The 18,001-nt window shown below is 46.7% G+C and overlaps 1 protein-coding gene across 9 annotated transcripts in view; it reads left to right on the top strand.

The window, feature by feature from the left end:
- The window catches only part of NEDD4L (NEDD4 like E3 ubiquitin protein ligase), an 83,805-nt gene that overhangs the window by 49,876 nt on the left and 15,928 nt on the right, over positions 1 to 18,001 (top strand). For 6 of the 9 annotated variants that reach the window (XM_059847761.1, XM_059847763.1, XM_059847758.1 and 3 more), the window contains 9 exons: positions 10,667 to 10,717; positions 11,850 to 11,911; positions 12,028 to 12,130; positions 12,357 to 12,523; positions 13,407 to 13,539; positions 14,053 to 14,229; positions 15,485 to 15,559; positions 16,997 to 17,056; positions 17,444 to 17,575. In XM_059847761.1, coding sequence (XP_059703744.1) covers positions 10,667 to 10,717; positions 11,850 to 11,911; positions 12,028 to 12,130; positions 12,357 to 12,523; positions 13,407 to 13,539; positions 14,053 to 14,229; positions 15,485 to 15,559; positions 16,997 to 17,056; positions 17,444 to 17,575 — 960 coding nt within the window. The remainder of the gene's footprint in view (positions 1 to 10,666; positions 10,718 to 11,849; positions 11,912 to 12,027; positions 12,131 to 12,356; positions 12,524 to 13,406; positions 13,540 to 14,052; positions 14,230 to 15,484; positions 15,560 to 16,996; positions 17,057 to 17,443; positions 17,576 to 18,001) is intronic. The other 3 variants (XM_059847762.1, XM_059847757.1, XM_059847756.1) reach the window with 2 other exon arrangements.

Below are 18,001 nucleotides of genomic sequence, written 5' to 3'. Positions count from 1 at the left end.
GTGAGCTGGTGTGCCCACAAGGGTTTACTGGCAGGGCAATCACAGCCTGTGTCAGTGTGAGCTGGTGTGCCCACAAGGGTTTACTGGCAGGGCAATCACAGCTGGTGTCACTGTGAGCTGGTGTGCCCACAAGGGTTTACTGGCAGGGCAATCACAGCTGGTGTCACTGTGAGCTGGTGTGCCCACAAGGGTTTACTGGCAGGGCAATCACAGCCTGTGTCACTGTGAGCTGGTGTGCCCACAGGGGTTTACTGGCAGGGCAATCACAGCTTGTGTCAGTGTGAGCTGGTGTGCCCACAAGGGTTTACTGGCAGGGCAATCACAGCCTGTGTCACTGTGAGCTGGTGTGCCCACAAGGGTTTACTGGCAGGGCAACCACAGCCTGTGTCAGTGTGAGCTGGTGTGCCCACAAGGGTTTACTGGCAGGGCAATCACAGCCTGTGTCAGTGTGAGCTGGTGTGCCCACAAGGGTTTACTGGCAGGGCAATCACAGCCTGTGTCAGTGTGAGCTGGTGTGCCCACAAGGGTTTACTGGCAGGGCAATCACAGCTGGTGTCACTGTGAGCTGGTGTGCCCACAGGGGTTTACTGCCAGGGCAATCACAGCCTGTGTCACTGTGAGCTGGTGTGCCCACAAGGGTTTACTGGCAGGGCAACCACAGCCTGTGTCACTGTGAGCTGGTGTGCCCACAAGGGTTTACTGGCAGGGCAACCACAGCCTGTGTCACTGTGAGCTGGTGTGCCCACAAGGGTTTACTGGCAGGGCAATCACAGCCTGTGTCAGTGTGAGCTGGTGTGCCCACAGGGGTTTACTGGCAGGGCAACCACAGCCTGTGTCAGTGTGAGCTGGTGTGCCCACAAGGGTTTACTGGCAGGGCAATCACAGCCTGTGTCAGTGTGAGCTGGTGTGCCCACAAGGGTTTACTGGCAGGGCAATCACAGCTGGTGTCACTGTGAGCTGGTGTGCCCACAGAGGTTTACTGGCAGGGCAATCACAGCTGGTGTCAGTGTGAGCTGGTGTGCCCACAAGGGTTTAGTGGCAGGGCAATCACAGCTGGTGTCACTGTGAGCTGGTGTGCCCACAAGGGTTTACTGGCAGGGCAATCACAGCTGGTGTCAGTGTGAGCTGGTGTGCCCACAAGGGTTTACTGGCAGGGCAATCACAGCCTGTGTCACTGTGAGCTGGTGTGCCCACAGGGGTTTACTGCCAGGGCAATCACAGCCTGTGTCACTGTGAGCTGGTGTGCCCACAAGGGTTTACTGGCAGGGAAATGACAGCCTGTGTCAGTGTGAGCTGGTGTGCCCACAAGGGTTTACTGGCAGGGCAATCACAGCCTGTGTCAGTGTGAGCTGGTGTGCCCACAAGGGTTTACTGGCAGGGGAATCACAGCCTGTGTCAGTGTGAGCTGGTGTGCCCACAGGGGTTTACTGCCAGGGCAACCACAGCCTGTGTCACTGTGAGCTGGTGTGCCCACAAGGGTTTAGTGGCAGGGCAATCACAGCCTGTGTCAGTGTGAGCTGGTGTGCCCACAAGGGTTTACTGGCAGGGCAATCACAGCCTGTGTCACTGTGAGCTGGTGTGCCCACAAGGGTTTAGTGGCAGGGCAATCACAGCTGGTGTCACTGTGAGCTGGTGTGCCCACAAGGGTTTACTGGCAGGGCAATCACAGCTGGTGTCACTGTGAGCTGGTGTGCCCACAAGGGTTTACTGGCAGGGCAACCACAGCCTGTGTCAGTGTGAGCTGGTGTGCCCACAAGGGTTTACTGGCAGGGCAATCACAGCCTGTGTCAGTGTGAGCTGGTGTGCCCACAAGGGTTTACTGGCAGGGCAATCACAGCCTGTGTCAGTGTGAGCTGGTGTGCCCACAGGGGTTTACTGCCAGGGCAATCACAGCTGGTGTCACTGTGAGCTGGTGTGCCCACAGGGGTTTACTGGCAGGGCAATCACAGCCTGTGTCACTGTGAGCTGGTGTGCCCACAAGGGTTTACTGGCAGGGCAATCACAGCCTGTGTCAGTGTGAGCTGGTGTGCCCACAAGGGTTTACTGGCAGGGCAATCACAGCTGGTGTCACTGTGAGCTGGTGTGCCCACAGGGGTTTACTGGCAGGGCAATCACAGCTGGTGTCACTGTGAGCTGGTGTGCCCACAGGGGTTTACTGGGGGTTCTGTCACATAAACATTTGGTTCCAAACTGTCCCTGGTCCCATGAGCTTGGGGTGTCACGCTCGGGTTCCAGTGGGGGTTGTTGCAGGCATTTGAGGCTGCTCTTAGCTGTTGGGAGTGGCTGATGGCCCAGTGCATGGTGTGGACAGGGGGAGGGTGGACTGGCAGAAATGAGTGTCCCTGCTGGGGACTTTTGCTTCACCATGAGTCATTTTATATTATTTTAGTGCTGCTTTGCAGTGAGCAGTGTGCATATTCAGAAATAGTGCTCAGTAATGATGAAGGATGTTACATCAGTGTGATGGGTGACTAAAATTTCATTGTTCTTCAAGACCAGTTCTTTGCTGCATAGTTCTTGAGTTGAGAATTATTCTAAATTGTATGAAGAATGCCAGTAAATTTGACCAGAATCATGGAAGAGCTGCAGAGAGAAGAATTGTTGGTTAGAAAATTTCCAAAGTGCACAGTTTTGCTTACTCAGTGTGTCTGTGCAGAATATGTACACATTATGCCTCTGGAAGTGATGCTCCCTTAATCCCTCTGTTTTTCAAGCTCTTTATTAAAACAGCAGTTCCATTTTTGACAGATTTTGGGAGAGAATCTATGGATTTCTTCAGTTTTATCTCGTTCAATTCCCATAGAAGTCACAGTCTGAACATCTTTTTTCTTTCTCAGCTGCCTTCTTCGAGTTGCAGGAGGAGGTGAAAGTGTTTTAGAAGGTGATGACCATTTTAATCTTCCTGTTAAAACCAGCTATCCTGCTGCTCATCTTTCAGCATGCTTGCAGGAGCTGGATACATTCTGCATCTCAAGCCCTTCAGATCTCAGTTGCTGCAGTTCTCCAGGATATATTAGAAGCACTGGAATAGCTTTAGGGGGAATATAAATCCCCCTAGCACAGGAGAGCATTTCTACTCTAACAGCACTTGGCTTTTCTGAGGATTGTATTTCTTCACTACTTTCTGCCAAGAAAGTACTTACACAGAAAAATTGGTCATGACAGATATATGGTGGAATCCAAAAGTCTGAATACATCCAAAAATCTGAACTGCTGTTGATGGGAAAAAGAAGCAGAAAGTAGGACAGTTCTCTGAGCAGAAGGAAAGGTAGGATAAGTGGATTAGTGCCCAGAAGGAATGGTAGTGGAGACAGTAAGAGGTCTGTTGTTTGCACGGTTCCTGGTGTCTGCAGCAAGACAGCATTAATTTTATTTGCCAGCTAATTATACAGGCTGCAGTTACATGGATTGCAGAGGGCAGGTTTTTCTGTTACTCTTCAGAGCAGATTATTGTGCAGAATGTTTAGAAGTTAGTGGTGCTTGCTGACTGTTGCATTGGGATTTTGAGCCCATTCCATTGTGCCTCACTGTTCTTTCTTGGGGAGTTACAATGAAGCTTCATTAGAAGATTGTTTAATTTTTGTTCTAAGAGGTTTTTTTTCAGTAACGCCTTCATTTCTTACAGAACATAGGACAGAGGCTGTCCTAACACATTTATTTTGTTCTACACTTTCTACCTGTTCTTTTACTTCAGTACATTGATTCTGTTCCTGTTTTCCACATCCTTTCACAGCTCAGGCCTGTTTTAAGTGTCTTGGGCATCAGCTCCTTCTTCCTGCCATTGCTACTCCTATACTTTGTCCACATTTGGTTTGTTGGTGTCCGAGGAATGGATTGCATCTTTCCAGAGGCTCTTGGTAGTGTAGCCATGGTAATAGCAGCAGGCATTCGCTCTGTCCGTGGCAGGTAGAGAGCCTCTGGTAGCTGAGAGCAGGAGCAGCCTCCTGTTTGCAGCCCTCCTGCGGGTCACCCCTTAATTACAATGGGCAGCTCAGTAGGAAGCCACTTTCCTGTAGTGGAGAGAGTAAGGCTTAACTGGCTCTTTTTCCCCTGACATTGTCCGGAGTTTTCTTGGCTGTTACTGGGTTTCAGGAGTATAGCAGATCTTGGCTGAGGTGCTTGGTGGTTTTTGTTATGTTTAAATAAGCAGCGGCAGTGCAAGACAAATAATTCAGGGTTTAAATAATTGGCGCTTATGTCTTGTGATTTGCTTAATCCGTTTAAGAGCTGATCCAGTTGTGGTTGACCATGTGTGCCAGGAAGGAGACATTTGTCTCTCAGCTGTGCTGAGTCTGGAGCAGCTCAGAACTTCATCTCCGCTCAGGTTTGGCTGCCAGGGGCAGCCTGCGTGTTCCCAGGCTCTGTGGCGTCGCAGGCTGGACAGCGAGGGCTGTGTGGGACCCCGGGAGCCTCGTGTAGCACCTTGTCCTTCCCTGTGCTCCGTGCGTGGCACTGACACCCCCGGGGCAGTAACTGGGCCGAAAATGAAAGCTGAGAGGGAAGGCACAGGGAAAGTGTAATCTGACACTCTTGTCTTGAGCTGCCTGGAGGAAAAGCCAGCGTTTGTTTACTCTGGTGGGAAGGAGTAATAGATCATTTTTTAAGAAATAACCCACCTGTGTTGTTTGTTCTACCTGTGCTTACAAGATTTGGAGTGGGAAAACCACCCTCCCCACACACATCAATTAGGGGTTTTTTCCATGGTTACAGTGCAATATTCTTGATTAAGAAAATACCAGTGAAAATATCAGAGGCAGATTGCAGAGATCCTCTGCAAAAGTATAGTCAGTTGCCATTATTAGCAAATGAAAGGTGGAATTTTATTTATGCTTGGGAAGTGCTGCTGAAAATATTTTGTTTAAGAAAGAAATGGTGACAGTGGCAAGTGGCAGAATTTCTGAAGGTTTATATAAATGAAGAGAGTTTTATTGCAGTTCAGAAAGAAAGAAAGATTGCTGAAACTTTCCAGCTAAGAATTTTAGTAATCATATAATCAAATATCATAAAAGTATCATTGTAGCTTTATTCATGAGAATGAGATCAGGGAGTTGATAAGCCTTAGGTGTAGAGAGACATCTGTGATGGCTAACTAATACTTTAGGTTTTAGTTGAGAGCAGTTAAATGTGATTTGTTTCAATTAATAAAATTGTGTTTTGGTGCTAGTTTTTTGGGGTATTTTAATAATTAACAATACTTTCATGAACACAAATCCTCTTTGTTTTTTTGGGGTCCTTTTTATTTTTAAAGCCTTTGGTAAAAGTACAGTTCAGAAGAGTTTTCTCTCCAGGTGATTTCCTGTAGCTCTCTGGGAAGGCAGCAGTGTTTTCTGCTCTTGTATTTTTCCTGTTGTTGTGTGCAGCTCTTGTATTTGTGCTGGGAAACGTGGTGCTGTCTGAGCCAGACAGTCTGGATCACTCCTGGAGCAGTTTTCCAGGACTTGGCAGCAAAGGCACATCACATCTCAAGCGCTGGGTTTAAGTACTACGTCAGGAAAATTGGCTTAATTCGTGCTTAATTTTTCACTTCTGTTCTACCAGAGCAGCTGCTGAGTGCTCAGTGGAGGTGAGAATGCCCTCCTGAGAGCCTAGGATTTGGCTTTGCCAAGTGGGTTTATCCCATCTTGCACGGTGCCTTTGGCATTTGGCTGTCAGGATCAGCAGGTTTAAGCCAAGAGCTGGGTTCCCTGTGCCTCTCTCCTCTTTCCCACCAAACCACTGCTGGCACACGTTCCACATGCTGTTCCCATGAGCACCCTTCACAGCCACTCATCGTATTCCACGTTGCCCACCAGGGCTGCAGCGATTCAAAAAGCTTGGAAATAACATGGCTGTAATATATTTGGAATAAATGTCAAGAGAAGATGGGCTCTGAACCTCAGCAGGGTTTCCACCTGCATAATAATTCAGACACATTGCTGTGTGCTGAAGCGCGGCACAGGGTGGTTGTGGTCTGGGAAAGGTGTGAACTCTGGTTTACTTCAAGGCCACTAAAAACCAGTTAAATTTACTGTAGAGATCATCTCTGCCTGCTCTGGAATTAAGCAATATCTGGGTTGGAATGTGGCTTCTCTTTAAACAGTGCCCAGAAATAGTACGCAACAATTTTCAGGTCAGGAAGCTGGGAACATCCTGATCATCTCAAAATGCCAAGGGAACTGCAGGTGGGTGGAGTGTTATTTCCCAGCCTGGTGTCTGGCCAGGGAACCAAAGCACCTCTGAGAGCTCTGTACCCACAGTGCTCCAGCCTCAGCCCTGGCTGGCAGCTGGCAGCAGTACGGGTTCTGGGGGCCTGTTCCTCTTCTCACAGCTTGTCACTGACTGTCCAGTGAGCCATGGCTCTGTGCTTTGTGGCTCTTGCTGGTTCCCAGGCCAAGGTGATCACTTTTTCATACAGGGCTGTTCCGTGGGAACCCCTTTGGGATCATTCCCAGCCTTAGGCAGCTTTCAGGAGTTTGTTCTGCATTGCTGGTGATCAGCTGTGACAGCGTGGTGTATTGGTCCAGGTTGGGACAGGCAGGAAAAGTCCAGGAGCAGGGCTGCTGGGAGAGCTGTCCTGATGGTGTTGGTCTAAGGAAGCAGCAGATAAGCACAGCATTGCAGCTTGGCTTGGTACTGCACGGCAGCAGTAGAGCCTTTCCTTGGGAGACCTGCATGCGTTGGGGGTGTCAGCTTGTGTACACCTTTGGGGGGGCTTAATAGTATTTAGTGTTAGTATTCAGAGACCTGCCCCCTCTTGCAGATCCTTCACGTTGTTTGTGTGACCTTTTAGTCAAAGTCCTGACTAACCTGTGGTACCTCTGCTGTTTTCCAACTTCTCATTTCTGGTCAGGCTGGAATAAAGCTAAGTGCAGTTGAATTGCCTGTTGTAGGTGCTCATGTGCTCAGCTATTACCCAGCTGTAATGTCTGTTTTACTTGATGGGTGCACATCTGAGGTAATATTTACCTTTTATTCCAGAGCTGAAATGAGCAAGTCTCTAACAGCTGAACTGTTAACCATTGACACTTTCCCTTCTGGAAAACAACAAGCTTCAGTGATTGAAATGAGCATCAATGCAACAGTTTATTCATACTTTTGTGTGGTCCAAGTAAAGCTGATGTGCACGTGTACAAACCTGAGGCTTCAGTTCTGCTTTGCACTGAAGTGTCAATGGATACTTTTCCTTTCTCTGCTGCTTTGGAGGCTGAGGGTGTTTAGGGTGCTGCAACTTTATCCCAGGCTTTTCTTCCTGGCTTGCAGCTTGGACAGGCACCAAACTGCAGCCTAATTTTTATGTACGTTTGGCTTGGGAGTGTCACCTTGCCACCTCAGTCTCCTAAGATGAACAGGGAGTTGTTTCACATGCTGAGGTGTTTGGCACAAGTTAGAATTGCCAAGTAGTTCTGTTGGTTTTTGAAGCTTTTTCAGTCACTGACTGTGGAGGGACAGAATGTAAGAAAATATAGTGCAGAAGGCAGTCTCACACCTGAGGAGCTGCAGCTGTACTAATCACCAAAGATTAGGAGCAGGCCTGCCCTTAATAGGCCACAGCTGTGTCCAAAAGAGAGGGTTAGCTGGTTGAGGAGAGAGATGGGGTTTGTTGGCTGTGCTGTGAAGAGCTGGAGTTGTTGGCTGTGAAGAAGGAGTCAGTGCTGTGAGGAGCTGTCGATGAGAAATCTCCGAGGAAGAATGAGAGCTTTGCAATATGATGACAACAAGTGATTACACTTAATGAAGTGTTTCCTTGGTTTTTTCATTGCCTTTCACTGGACAGTGAGGTGTTGGCTGTTCTTGGGATGCAGCGATGACCAGGTTTCATTGCAGTGTCTGCGCAGGTGTGAGGGGTCCCTCACACCCTCTGGAAAATTCCGTGCCCAGAACACCTGCCATGCCTGGTGTGTGTGAGCCTGGTGCTGCTTTCCCACAGCAGCAATGCATGAATGAGCGAGGTGGTTGGACAGATTTGGGTTTCCTGAACAGATGGGTGTTTATGTCTGCCAAAACACTGCAGTGATTACCTTTCATTTCAAGAGAGCTCCTTGGAAAATAGGACGGTGTCTGACTTTCTCCTCTTCCACAACAAATGTGCTAAACCAACCCAACAGATGGACCAGGGGATGCTGAAACTTGGTAAAATTGCTCTGAGTGTTAAGGGCTAATTAGGGAATTTTGGGATAGCTTTTGTTATAGTTGAGCTTTGCAGTAAGACTCTAACAAAGCATCTGAGCCCTGCCTCACCCCTGCCTGTGCGTGCTTGTGCTGCTGCCCACACAGAGGCCACGTTCCAGGTGGGACAGGAGCAATACTGAGGGAGCAATGGCATTTGAGGGGTCACTCCTTCTGGTTGAGAAAGTCCTACTCAAGGTGAGCATCTGCATCCTGTGCCTTTGTGGTGGAGAAGGGATTACTCACTGTCTGGGGGGATCGGACTGGAGCAGGAGTTAGAAGTGTGATAATGAACAGCTGAGTAGGCTGGTGCCTTGGGTGAGTCTGTGGATTTTAGTGACAGAGAGTTTCTCAAAGCAGACACTGTTATTGTTGCCTTTTTCCAACCTGGAAATAATTTCAGTAAGGAGGTAATATGAAAGGAGATCTTTATTTGAAGGCCTTCAGGAGCAGTTATGGAAAGATGTCCACAAAAGCCTACCTCCCCCCCAGGGCTGAGTACATCTTTATAGGTTTTAGGAAATTAGCAGAATTGATAAAAAGCACCAATTAGGAGGACAAGTGGTGTTGCAGTTTCCCCCCCTAGTCAAGCCCCTTCTCTGGAGCCCCCCTTCAGCACTAGCTGTACTTTGTCAATGAAAATATTTCTTGAAGGGTTGTTCTCAGCCTTGATTCCCAGGAAGAGCCAAGATAGTACTGGAGCCTTGTACCTCCTGGGGCTTGGAGCTCTGGAATTTGTTTTGTCTTTCTGTTTAGGGAAAGGCCATGGAAAAGTACCGGGAAATTTAGCTACTAATATGATAGGTGACAGAGTTACAAATATATGTGTGAAGAATACAGAGAACATAATGAGAAATGGAAAAAGAAGGCAGCAGAAAAGGTTCCTGTGGCTCATGAGGTGCCTTTGCTGGAAGCAGGAAGCCCCAAAGTGAGAATGCCTAAATTTTAGAGCTGTGGAGGCTTGCAAGAGAAAATTCCTTTCACAGATAGAAATACTGAATACTAATATTAATATGCTAGCCTCTGCCCCTTTTCTTACAGATGTATGTGTACAGTCAAGTGTTACATGAAGGCTGAGTTTTACAAGAGCCCTAGTTCTGGCAAAGGTGACCATATGCATGCAGAATTAGATGAGGGAGTAATTCTGCTTACAGAGCTGGCTGGGCTGAGGGGTTTCCAGTTCCACTGTAAGCTACAAACACATTTTGTTGGTTCAGGCTCTTTGAGGCTGTTTCTAACCTACCTGAACATTTCCTGTGTCCATGAGTTGTATTTTTCTTGAGCTAACAACTGCAAGAAGAGATGTAGCAATAGGTGTGTGTTTGTTCAGAGTGGTTGTTATTGGAGTGACTGTACTGAAGCAGGAGGTGGCAAGTACTTGGCATTTGCCAGTGTTAAGGGGAAAATATGTTAATTCCCTGAAAACGGGGCATGCTACCAGGTTTTTCTAGTATTTGCTAGGAAGAAGATTAATAGTCAAAATTCTGTAATGAAAAATCTACTCCCTGTTTTTTACTTAAAATTGGAAAAACCATGGTCTCCTTAATGCTTTTTGTGTTGTTCTGTAGCATCCAGCACAGCAGGGTGTGTCCATTCTGTGGGGACCACGAAACACCATCCTATCTTTGTAGTAGAAACAGAATTCTTATGAGGTTATTCTATAAAATATGAATTTTAATATTAAACTTAATGCTCTGCTATGAGAAATATGTAAACTTGGCCGTGCAGCAGCAGCATGCACTTCCTGGAATTCCGTGCATAGCGTGGTTATAAATAGGCAGCAGGTTATTTGGGAATCACTGGGGCTGGTATCTGGTGTCACAAACAGTATCTGAAGAGAAGCTGCGTTCCCTGGTAGCTGGTTGGGTTTGGAAGAACACAACTGCTTGGTGGTGACAGCTCCTGCCCCAGCGAGTCCCAGGTGTCCCTCGAGCACAGGGCCCAGGTCCCACACAAGCACCCATCTGCCACGGGCATCCTTTCCTTTGGCCTCAGCCACTGCCAGCATTTCCCAGTCCAGACCCAAATGCTGGGATTGACCCTGCTGGCTGAGCTGCTCCCACCGTGGGTTGGGATAGGACTGTCAGGCCGTGAAGGAAGGCTTGGACCTGTCCCCCTTCAACAGGAAACCACCTGGGGCTTCTCTGTGTGTGGGGGGCTCTGGGTTGGTCTTGGTGGCTTCCCCGGGCAGAATGTGGCAGCACCCCCACGTGTGTCAGCACCCCCACGTGTGTCAGCACCACCACGTGTGGCAGCACCACCACCTGTGGCAGCACCACCACGTGTGGCAGCACCACCACGTGTGGCAGCACCACCACGTGTGCTGTGGGCTCAGGAGCCTGTTTGGAGCGTCACGAGAAATACTGTGCTGAGGCAAAGGAATTACAACAACAAATAATGGGGTAGAAACCAGTGATTCCTAAAATAGTGGTACTCAACCATCTTTATTTTTGTCTCATTGCAACTAGATTGATGTTTATTACTTTTGCTTTTCTGATGTAAGTTTATTTCTGTGTGACAGACCAGAGACGACTTCCTGGGCCAGGTGGATGTGCCGCTCAGTCACCTCCCGGTAAGCACCAGATCTCTGGAAACCCCTGGGGCTGTGCACAGCTGATGGCACTTTCTGTTAAAGCAAACGATCCCAGCAGAGCTTTAAAATAAACTGTTGTGGACAGCCAAGCCTCACCTGTGCAGGGACAGGGAGATGCATCAGCTGTGCATGGAAGGGGATGCACCTTCTGTGCAAAAAAAGCTTCATGAGAGCAGCTTTGCTTCAGCAAATGCATGAAAAGCCAAAAGGCTGCCAGAACTGTTATCTGTTCATTATTTTAGCTGAAATTGAATTCTTTGCCAACAGTAAGAGTTCAATAGCAATCAATTGAAAGTAATTGACACAGGGTCTGAATCATTTTATTGTCAATAGACATTTGAGGTGTTCAGTTTGAAGGTGGTAATGTTTGTTTCTGTTTCTTAATTAATGGAGGAATTCAGTGTAAAACTGGTTCTGTAATTCTGTAAAGTTGTCTAGTTTCCCCCCAGCAGCCAGGATTCTGCATGGGCTGCAAAATTAGATGCTAAATTAAGTGCAATTTGTGTTTATAGATTTATAAATGGAATAAATATATATGTGTATGTATATACAGTGATTGCATTAGCCTTGGTACAAACATTTTTGATATTATATACTGTTTTGGATGACTAACACTGGCTGAATGTAGTTAATATTTTTTAAATGTTGTGCATGTTAATCTTAACATATGCCAGTTATGTCAGTTGAGCATAACTGGCTTTTTGTGTCTGATTTTGACTTCTTGCTATTGATAAATGTTATTGTAGGAGAAGAATTTCTTTGTCATGACTTGCGCTGTGATGCTTGTTTAGATGTATCTGTTATGGTTGATCTGGAGGTGTTGGGTTATAAACTGTAACAGTGGAAAGCTGCAAGGGAAGGATCAGGAACTCCTTGTGGTGGCAAATGCTCTGCCCCCAGCAGCTGTGTGTTTGCACATGTGAAGGATGTGACTTACTTGGTAAGAAAGCTGAAATTCTCAAGGAATAGAAAGTTTTCAAGATTCCTTTAGGTAACTTAGGATTCAGTGGAAATCAGAGATGTAGTCTGTCAGCCTGATGTGTGACTGTTCTTTATGTGGCTGGACTTGTGGGCAAGCCCTTTAATTTACCATTTTTTCCACTGCTTGCAGACAGAAGACCCAACCATGGAGAGGCCGTACACATTTAAGGATTTCCTCCTCAGACCAAGAAGGTGAGATGAAGGAACTTTAAAACATTTGAGGACTTTAAAACATTTCTTACTTCATGATTTTTTTATTTGCAATTGTTTAAGAGTTCTTAAATGCAATGTATCTCCTTGTCTTGTAGCCACAAATCTCGTGTGAAGGGTTTCTTGAGACTGAAGATGGCGTATATGCCCAAAAATGGTGGCCAAGAGGAAGAAAATAGTGATCAGAGGGATGACTCTGAGGTAAGGCTGAATCCTCAAGGAAGGAGTCAAGAAAAATTGTAGAGTCAGCTGCACTTGAAGGATAAAGCCCTGGAAACAGAGTTGGCAGTTGGTTCTCTTTGGCACCAAGCCACCACCCAGCCACCTCTGGAAATCCCTCTTCAACAAAGTGATGGGAGTTTAGCTCTTTTCTCATCGAGATGAGGTGCACACTGTAACCACAGAGGTTTTTTCCTTCCTTCCTCAGCACGGCTGGGACGTGGTGGATTCCGGCGATGCGGCCTCGCAGCGGCAGGAGGAGCTGCCGCCTCCTCCGCTGCCCCCCGGCTGGGAGGAGAAGGTGGACAACCTGGGGCGGACCTACTACGTGAACCACAACAACAGGAGCACCCAGTGGCACCGGCCCAGCCTCGTGTAAGCAGCTGGGGCTGGCTGGGGTGGAGAGCCGGGCTGAGGCTTGCGGCACAAAGGAGAGCGTGCTTTGTTTATGCCTGAAAGAGACTTGCCCCCAGCAGATCACAGAGACACTCAGTATTCTGGGAAATTCCAGGAGCTCTGGGATGCCAGGGAAGGCAGTGCGTTAAGGAAGCACCTTAGAATGTTAGGAGACAGATAAGGAATTTTCAGTAGATAATTTATCAGGTGTAAATTGCTTTGTTTATAGAGACTGTTGAAGAGGTAAGGAAAAAAGTCAACTCTGCTAAGTTTCAATGAAATCGAACAGATTAGCTTTGAGGAGATCCTGGTTATTATTCTGTGAATAGGCTTCATTCCCAGGATGTGCTGTCAGAGAGCTCTGTGGCAATATCTTCTCAAAATTAGATTTAGAAAGCTGTGGCAAGCTTATATTTTACAGAGTGTGAGTAACTGACAGTGTTAGGAGTTATAGTGAGATCATGTATTTAACCTGCACTGCCAAGGTCACTGCTAAGCCATGTCCAAGGAAGTGCTGGATCCCCCTTGCACTGGACACGTTCAAGGCTGGGCTCCACAGAGTGCTGGGTCATCTTGTCTAGGCCATGGTTTCCCTGCCAGCAGAGGTTGAACCAGATGACCCCTGAGGTCCTTCCCAACCTGGTGTTCTGTGATATTTGTGAAGTGCTTCCAGTTTTATTTTCTTTCAGCTGAGGGATTAAACAGTCTCCTAATTATGAAGCTTGCTACGTGCATGAATAATGATTTTTATAGTCAAAAGCATTACCGAGGTTTTGAAGGCAATGCACAAAATGGGGGGCTTAGTTAAACTTGGGTTATTTTCTTGTTCTTTTCTCCTTCCCGTGCTGGGTTCCCCCTGCAGCGACGTGGGATCCGAGTCAGACAACAATATCAGACAGATAAACCAAGAGGCAGCTCACAGGCGCTTCCGCTCTCGGCGCCACATCAGCGAGGATTTGGAGCCAGAGCCTGTGGAGAGTGGAGACATTCCTGAGGTATGCCCAAGCCTTGGGCTTGAGGAGCTGACTAAACTTGGAGCTGCCCTGCTTCTCACGTGTGAGCTAATTACCACCCAGCCCACAGAGCCGTGGTTTTGCACGGCCTTTGTGGACATTGCCTTGGGGAGATGCCAGCAGCACAATGACAGTGCAGCCAGAGGCACACTGCCAGGGTCCTGTGCAGCTGCAGCTGCCTGGTGGCCTCTGGACAGCACTGAGTCCCACGGAAATGCTGGGAGAAACATTTATCATTCCAAATTGCTTGTCTTATATACACTGATAGAAACACTTTGATATTCTGCTCCAAACAACAGTGGAATAAATGATAAAAAAAAGGCAGGTGGACTGGCTGTAGCTGCCCTGTGCTTCAGTTTTCTGTGGTGCCTTGATTTAGGGGGAAGAGAAGCCGTTGTTTGTGTGTTGGACACAGTGAGATGATCACACAGAAGGCAAAGGGAAAGAAGACTCGGTCTTTATAAAACCTGAACTTAGTTTCTTCTCTTTTGTTAGCCTTGGGAAACCATTTCAGAGGAGGCAAGTGCCAGTGGGGATTCCTTGAGCTTGTCACTGCCACCTCCTCCTGCATCTCCGGTGTCCCGGACCAGTCCTCAGGAGCTGTCTGAGGAGCTGAGCAGAAGACTCCAGGTCACTCCTGATTCCAATGGGGAACAACTTGGCTCTTTGATTGTACGTGACGTGCCATCTGTAAAGCTCTAGTGCAGAAATGTGCATTTCTTTAGCATAGCCTGAGTCACTTCATGCATGGGGAGTGACTGCTGGGCTCAGGGAAACCTGAACAAGTGGTTAAAATTCCCTTCCAAAAAACTGCTTCACCAGTAAGCAAACTGCTTCAGACAACAGAATTCCTCTGTTCAGATTTCAAGAGTTCTGTGTGAGTTTAACTTCAGACTCTGCTACTGTTAGACCTTTAGTGAAACAAACTAGATGAGAGTCGAGGGTATCAAGCTAGGAATTTCCAAAGGAAAGGGAAAAACAAAAAATGGTCTCTCTGTTTGTGTTATCCATTAGTCAGATGCCATTAAAAATCAGGATAATGCATGGACAACCGGGGGAATGTTTTGTCTCTTTGATTACAAAAATAATTGTAAATATTAAACAGAGCATCATGCTCTTATTTATTTTTTATTCTTAGTACGATGCTCTCAAGGTACCTCTGCAGTTCAAAAGATGAATACTGTTGTTCTCATCAGGAAGAGTCTGATTAGGTGCATTTTTCCCAAAGAGCCAGTGCAGTTGGTCTCTGCCTGATGGCAGCGGCACCTGGAGCTCCCAGTGACAGCTCTGATGCTCTCCTGGGTCTGCGTGCAGAGGCACTTGGCCTTGTGTTGGGAGCTGCAGGTTTAGTAGCACCACTGGTTTTACTGCAGATGTGTCAGTGCTGTGTTTTCCTAAACACTGCTCAGCCCTGGAGTGCCCAGCTGGGCTGGTGGGCAGGAATTACAGTGTCGTGTCAGACGTGATGTGCCTCTGCTTTTTTAGGGGGCTTTTGTTTCTAGTTCACAATCATGAAGATGTGTCTTGGGAAAAGACACAGCTAATTCAAAAGTTAGTGGCAAAGAGGAAGATTGAAACAGATTTTTTTTTTAAGGAAATACCATAAATTTTAAAGTAAATTATTTTTTAAGACTTTGAGCTCTCATCCAAAATAATTTGATTTTTGGATATATTTCTTAATGCTTTATTTTTTTCAATAATTCATGAGTTCAATCATGTTGGCATTTCTCCTTTAAGGAAAATGGATGAGCCCTTTTTTTTAAGTATGTAGGAAGTAGAGAAATGGGATATACCACTCTGTGGTAAAACAGAAGTTGGTAATTGTTTGCTGCAGAGGTTAGTGCCTGTAATTACTGAATTTTCTGAATAAACCTCATGTTTTAAGACACCCTAAAGTGGAGACATCTTTCTGTTTTTTTCCTTGCAGCAAAGAGAACCTTCCTCACGGCTGAGGTCCTGCAGTGTGACAGACGCCGTCGCCGAGCAGTCCCAGTTGTCCCTGGTAAGCCAGAGCTCCTTCCTTTTTGGGTGCACATCCTCTCACTCTGAGTAACACCTTGCCTTGGGCCAGCTCCAGTCAGGCACAGACCAGTGACCAAGGTGGGCCAAACCAAATTGTCCCAAACCAAATTGATGTGAGCTAAAAAAAGAGGACATTCCTGACACAGGAAAATGTTTGGAGCCTGAGTAAGTCACCCTCTCCTCAGTTGTTTAGACTGGAAATTTAGGTTACTGCACTCCTATGTGCACTCAGTGGCACATGATAAAGAGTTTGAATTTCTCTCCAGTGGAGAAACTCCTTCAAGGGTTGTTCCCAGCTGAGGAAGGAGAGAGCAGGAGAGCCAGCTCTGCCTGGAACTGGAGCAGCCACAGGACTCTGATAACAGACATATTTCTGTGGCCCATAAGGTGATTTTACTTGCAATATAAAAATCTGTCTAAAATTTCAAAGGATTGGTGTTTTGCCTGGTTGTAGTGAAAAGGAGGCAACTTCTGCAGGTTTATTTAAGGAGATTGTTCAAACAGGAAAAGATACAAAGATGTTTTGTAAGCAAAGCTTCTCTCTCCTGTCAGAACCATGCACACTGTGCTCCAGCTGACAGAACGTGGTGCCTCTCCTACAGCCCACGTGTGAGGCTTGCAAAGGTGGCAGGTTTGTTCTCTCTGCCACCTCTCAGCAGTAGGTACAGAGACCACTTAAAATAGGAGTGTGCTAGGTGTGCTTTTGAATAAAACTGGTCAGATTGCAAAAGAATCTTTCAAAAGATTATACTTTTCTTCCAAGAGTTTTTTCTTCATTTTTTAAAAGTTATAAATATGTCCCATATGAATCTGCAAATAGAAAACCTGTGCATACCAAGAAGTTTGGTGTGTCTGTGTTGCTTGTTCTCTCTGCTGCTCTTGGGTGAACATTTCCAGAAGCCACAGAGGTTTTCTCTTGGCTGGATTTTCCCCGTGCTGTAGCAGTTATTTAGTGTAGCTGAAGCATGTCCCTGGCTCTGGGGTGGCTCCCAGTGCAGCTCTGTGCCTGGCTGCAGGGGGAACAGGGGCTGCTGTGCTGCTTTCTTGCTGGGTTTAGCATGCCAGGGGCTGGGCGTGGGCTGGGGAGAGAGAGAGGGGCCTTTCTCCTGCTTCTGGAGGGACACTCATTTCCTGAGCACTTGGTCAAGTCAGCAGCCCTGACATTGCCCTAAACATCACTGTACCTGAGCTTAACCACATCTCATCCTTCCTGAGCTAATGATCATTTCTCTCCTGGCAACTGAGTACACGTTCTTCCTAAACCAGCGCTCCTCTGGGATTCTGACTTCCAGGTTTGCTATTAGCCATCTAACTGCTCTCTCTTGGCAAATGAGTCTGATGCCTTGCTCCTAAAGATGTGACAGTAACCTGTGACCTTCTTCAGTAAATCTGTGTAACATTAATTATCATTTAACAGCAGAATGGTCCCTCTAGGAGAGCTCGTTCTTCAACTGTCACAGGGGGAGAGGAGCCAACGGTAATAAAACTCTTTATCAAGCACTATCTAAATAAAATGGGGGGACATTTAGGTCTTGTACAATGAGGAACTTTTTTTTTAAAAAAGCAGCCATGTGTTGAATGAAATACAGCTATTGAATGAAAACTAACATCTTTTTGTCCCAAATTTTCTCAACATTTCTCAAAATGCTGCAATTGTACTCAAATGCTGGCATGGTTTAGGGACATGGATGTGACATTGAATTATGACAAAGTTGTGCACTAAGTAATTTTTCCATGTGGTTGTGATTAAGAAGAGTGTAAGTTAACAAGTTGCTTTTTTTTTTTTACAAACAACAGAGTTTAAAATGTAAAGGTTTTTTTATCTAATATGAAATAAGAATTCAATGATTTCTTGCCTGAGCAGCCTTCCGTGGCTTACGTGCACACCACGCCGGGCTTGCCTTCGGGCTGGGAGGAGCGCAAGGACGCCAAGGGCCGCACCTACTACGTCAACCACAACAACCGGACCACAACGTGGACACGGCCCATCATGCAGGTACCCTGCTGCTTCCTGGGAGCCAGCACTTGGCTTGCCTGAGGGTCATTCAGCTGGGGCAGCTTCCAGAAATCTGAAATTGAAAGGAAATATCCTAATCATTGTCATGACAATACAGATGTATCAGTAACAGCTACAATAATTTGGGATGGTTTTGGTTACTTCTTTCAATTATGTCAAGGCACAGGTTAAGTTGAGTGCTGCAGGAAAAGGAATTTCCAGAGATGCAGAAGAGCTGTTAAAAGGAGGCAGATGTGTTCTTTGGATTAAATGTGAAAGTTGGCTCGAGCCATTAATAGAACCGTAGGTTCTTGGCCCTTCCAGTGGAATTACATTAAATACCCTCGATGGCCTTTAAGGAAATCTGGTTAAGAACAGTAGTGATGATAACAATGCCATCAGTTTTACCGTGTCCTACGCGTGGGC

The sequence above is a fragment of the Haemorhous mexicanus genome, chromosome 5 (genome assembly GCF_027477595.1).
Source record: "Haemorhous mexicanus isolate bHaeMex1 chromosome 5, bHaeMex1.pri, whole genome shotgun sequence".
Classification (NCBI taxonomy): domain Eukaryota; kingdom Metazoa; phylum Chordata; class Aves; order Passeriformes; family Fringillidae; genus Haemorhous; species Haemorhous mexicanus.
This window is presented reverse-complemented; position numbering and strand designations above follow the sequence as displayed.